We start from the raw sequence: 4516 nt of genomic DNA, 5'->3' as shown, positions 1-4516 counted from the left end.
TCATCACCTCTTTTCCATTTCCCCCTGTGGAGAGCAGGTCCAGTTATGTCTTTTTGAGGATCTGTGGAAGCTTTTAGAGCCTTTATTTCTGTTCTCCTTAAAGGAGCTTTTAAATCTCTCATTTTCATGGTGATGTCATCACCTCACCTCACCACACCTCACCCTCGCTCTTGCCCTCAACCTCATCCTCACCCTCTCCATCACCCGCACCCGAAGGATCTCAGCCGGAGGTGTGATTTAATTCCACATTCCCGTGGTCTTCAGGTCTGCCTGGAGAGTGCAGTGTGCAGATGTGTGTATGAAGTGTAAGCTCTCACACACAGAGTGTGTGTGTAATGATTTGAGAGTTTTTCAGCTCAGTGTCTTCCTGAGTCTTTGATATAAATCATGAGAGATGTCTAGCGTCCATCCCGCAGGCTCTCAAGGCCACAGATTCCTCGAGTGCTCCTGTTGCCTGGCGACGAATACGTGAGAGCTGACGTTTCCTCTCTGACTTCCTCCTTCAGCCTCTGAGTTTTTATATCAAAACCCTTTTTTTCTGCTAGTTTCATATTAATAATGGACTATGATCATAAAACACTGCATCATATAAATCTGTTTTTATTCACAACTTTATTAATCACTAACATGTTATGAGTAATGTTAATAACACGTGACAGTAAACCACTGAGCAAATGTCTGATCTGTAATTCAACACTCTTACATCTAATCAAACAATAGAAATGCTGCTGATGGAATAAACCATCAATAAATTTTTTATTTATTTACAACTGATAAAGTTATAGGTTTTAAAAAATTCAGAAATCAGAGAACAGTTCTGTGTTTCAGAAATAATCTGTAAGTGCTGAGGCTGAATCTTACTGGTGTTGATGGCCGAGAAGTTCAAAACACAATAACAAATCCAAAAACACGAGTGCGATTCAGACAGAGTGGAAAAGGTAGGTATAGTATATATAATTCTATAATTCTATATATAATTCTATAATTATATATATATATATATAATTCTTCCCTCTGATTGGACGAGACATGGGTCACTCAGGATCGACAGGAAGTCCAGCAGTAGCTGCAGCAGTAGAAAGTGGATTGGTGTGTGTATGAACACAGCTCTGCTCTTATAGCGCTCCTTACATCCTTTAATCTGGAACAGTTTGCTCTTCCAAACATTCCTGGTGTGTTTTTAGAGATAAACTAATCTTTACTCCATGATACACTATCAGTATATCCAACATCACACCATATGAACGTCCTTCATCACAGTAGAGCTGAATGAACTCCGTTTTCTTATAAATAGAAATATATATGTTTGTTATTGTCTTTTTAAAGAAAGATTTAAAGTTGTACTATCAAAAACTGGTTTAAAGTGAACGCAGAACTCCACACATGTACAAGAAATAAAGTTAGATACACAATTTCCTACTTCCTGTAGATCCTGAGTGACAGATGTCTCGTCCAATCAGAGGGAAGAATTCCATTCACACACTATACCTACCTTTTCCGCTCTGTCTGATTCGTCCTCGTGTTTTTGGATTAGTTATTGTGTTTTGCACTTCTCGCCACTGTATGTTAATGTAATAAAGATGTATAATAATGCAGGAAAGCTTCATAAAGAAACCTGAGCAGTGTGTCATAAACACCTCACAGCAGCTAGGAATGAATTCATGAGGTGTTTACGGTCAGAGAGAAACTGACTTCTGGCTGCTGATTGGACGAATCTGATTGAAGGTTAGCATTCATTCTCCAGGATCCTAAACACCTCTACACTGATTATTTGTCTAATTCCTCATTAGTTGTTTGAACTTGCTTTTTCCTGCTGAAATGTATGAAGCGCTTATCGTTCCTATTGTCCCTCTGTCACTAAAAACTCCTCCTTCTAAGGCATTAAAGACTCATGTGGTCTTTCTTTTCATAACCTTCTGATACTTCATTTCTGTAACCCCCTGTAGAGACAGCAGGTCCAGTTATGTCATATTCAGGATCTGTGGAAGAGCTTTTACAGCCTTTATTTCTGTTCCTGTTGCTAGTCTAGAGTATCATCAATAATTACATGAATAAAAAACTAAAATAAAACTCCTCACTATATTAAAGATGTTCTGCTCTGCTCTTGTCTTTAGTTTACGGTCACAACGTGAAGAGCAGTAACGACTTTGTGGGCCGCGTGGTGATCGGTCAGTTCTCCACGGGACCAGCGGAGACCACGCACTGGCGGCGTCTGCTACGTTCCCAGCGCACGCCCGTGGAGCAGTGGCACAGCCTGCGATCCCGCGCCGAGTGCGACCGCGTCTCTCCCGCCTCGCTGGAGGTCACGTGATCCTCACTCGGTACACCCATGGGTGGAGGCAGGAAGTGAGGAGCGTTTAATGGGCGGGACAAGCCATAAGAGGAACTGCGGTGATACACTTTGGGTTCTGAAGCTGACTCGGGTTCTGCTCTGGACTTTATTCAGGAAGATGGACTGCTGAGGAAGTGTTTTTTCTGGTGACGCAGCAGAGCGTCTTCACGCTGATCATCGAAAATGGAGACCTTCAGAACCTCATCATCAGCTCAGCTCAGGCTGAGAACAGCCAGATCATACCTCCTCCTCCTCCTCCTCCTCCTCCTATTCTCTCCCCCCCCTTCCATTCTCTTTTCCTCCTCCTCTTTTTCACCGTTCTCTTGGTGGTGTTGTTTCTGTTAATCAGCAGATTGGATGTGTCTGTTGCTCTCAGTTCCTCCACAGCTGTGTTAGTGTGATGATGAATTATAGTGAGAAGTACAGCATTAGAAGATGTTACACGTTCTCATGGTTAATTCTGTGACCATGGAGCAGGCAGTGAACTGGTGTAAAATTGTAAAATCCAATCAAATCACCTCCTCCAATCCAATCAAATCACCTCCTCCAATCCAATCAAATCACCTCCTCCAATCCAATCAAATCACCTCCTCCAATCAAATCAAATCTCCTCCAATCCAATCAAATCACCTCCTCCAATCCAATCAAATCACCTCCTCCAATCCAATCAAATCACCTCCTCCAATCCAATCAAATCACCTCCTCCAATCCAATCAAATCACCTCCTCCAATCCAATCCAATCAAATCACCTCCTCCAATCCAATCCAATCAAATCACCTCCTCCAATCCAATCAAATCACCTCCTCCAATCCAATCAAATCAAATCACCTCCTCCAATCCAATCAAATCAAATCACCTCCTCCAATCCAATCAAATCACCTCCTCCAATCCAATCAAATCAAATCACCTCCTCCAATCCAATCAAATCAAATCACCTCCTCCAATCCAATCAAATCAAATCACCTCCTCCAATCAAATCAAATCACCTCCTCCAATCCAATCAAATCACCTCCTCCAATCCAATCAAATCACCTCCTCCAATCCAATCCAATCAAATCACCTCCTCCAATCCAATCAAATCACCTCCTCCAATCCAATCAAATCACCTCCTCCAATCCAATCAAATCACCTCCTCCAATCCAATCAAATCAAATCACCTCCTCCAATCCAATCCAATCAAATCACCTCCTCCAATCCAATCAAATCAAATCACCTCCTCCAATCCAATCAAATCAAATCACCTCCTCCAATCCAATCCAATCAAATCACCTCCTCCAATCCAATCAAATCAAATCACCTCCTCCAATCCAATCAAATCAAATCACCTCCTCCAATCCAATCAAATCACCTCCTCCAATCCAATCAAATCAAATCACCTCCTCCAATCCAATCAAATCACCTCCTCCAATCCAATCAAATCAAATCACCTCCTCCAATCCAATCAAATCCTCACATTTTAATTTGGAAAAACAATAAACTCTTTTGTTTATCATAAAAAACTCATCTAATCAAATCAACAGAAAAGCTGGAACTCTCTCAAAAAAAAACCCCTTCGCTGCTACTCACGTGTGAGAGTTAAAACGTGTCACTGTGTTCAGTCTGCTGACTCCCATGGCCGTCTCCGCTGGAGGCGTGTCACTGTCCCTCAGACACGTGTGCAGAAGCGTGTGTGTGTCTACATATTCATGTGTTTGGATTTTTTATATTCTCACGTGATATGGGACTGGATTTGGTGTTGAAGTTGATGATGAACGCTGCAGACGTCTGTCGACGGTAGGGGTGTGTCTCGTCCTGCCTCGTCTCTCTTCCCGCCTCTTCTCTCGTCCCGCCTCGTCTCTCTTGTCCACACGTCTGTCCGGTTGATAAACGTGACGCTGTAATCTCCGTGGCTGTGTGTGTCGTGCACGTGTCTCTGTAGTGAAACTCTTCACGCTCTGATTGTGTGAATCTCACTGTTTATATTTAATTCACGTAGGAAAAAAACACGTTAGAATAGGGCAGTGAAGACGTTTATTTAGAGAAACTGCTGAACATATAGATGTATATTTATCTGGAAAATGTAGATGTGTCTGTTCTGTACTGACCCTGTGTGTGAACGACAAGAACTGAACAAATCTGTGATGCTGGAGATTTAAGAGAAAGGTAAATAAATAAATAATAAATACAAAAATAAATAAATAAAT

At 41.9% G+C, this 4516-nt stretch overlaps 1 protein-coding gene across 5 annotated transcripts in view; it reads left to right on the top strand.

The window, feature by feature from the left end:
* syt17 (synaptotagmin XVII) overlaps positions 1-2931 on the top strand; it is a 22123-nt gene extending 19192 nt beyond the window's left edge. For 2 of the 5 annotated variants that reach the window (XM_058375675.1, XM_058375670.1), the window contains one exon: positions 2115-2929. In XM_058375675.1, coding sequence (XP_058231658.1) covers positions 2115-2311 — 197 coding nt within the window. In that variant the 3' untranslated portion in view covers positions 2312-2929. Of the gene's footprint in view, positions 1-828; positions 939-1596; positions 1726-2114 lie in introns of all 5 variants that reach the window. The other 3 variants (XR_009203170.1, XR_009203171.1, XM_058375659.1) reach the window with 3 other exon arrangements.
* The last annotated feature ends 1585 nt before the right edge of the window (positions 2932-4516 follow it).

This window comes from Hemibagrus wyckioides, linkage group LG02 (genome assembly GCF_019097595.1).
Source record: "Hemibagrus wyckioides isolate EC202008001 linkage group LG02, SWU_Hwy_1.0, whole genome shotgun sequence".
NCBI lineage: Eukaryota > Metazoa > Chordata > Actinopteri > Siluriformes > Bagridae > Hemibagrus > Hemibagrus wyckioides.
This window is presented reverse-complemented; position numbering and strand designations above follow the sequence as displayed.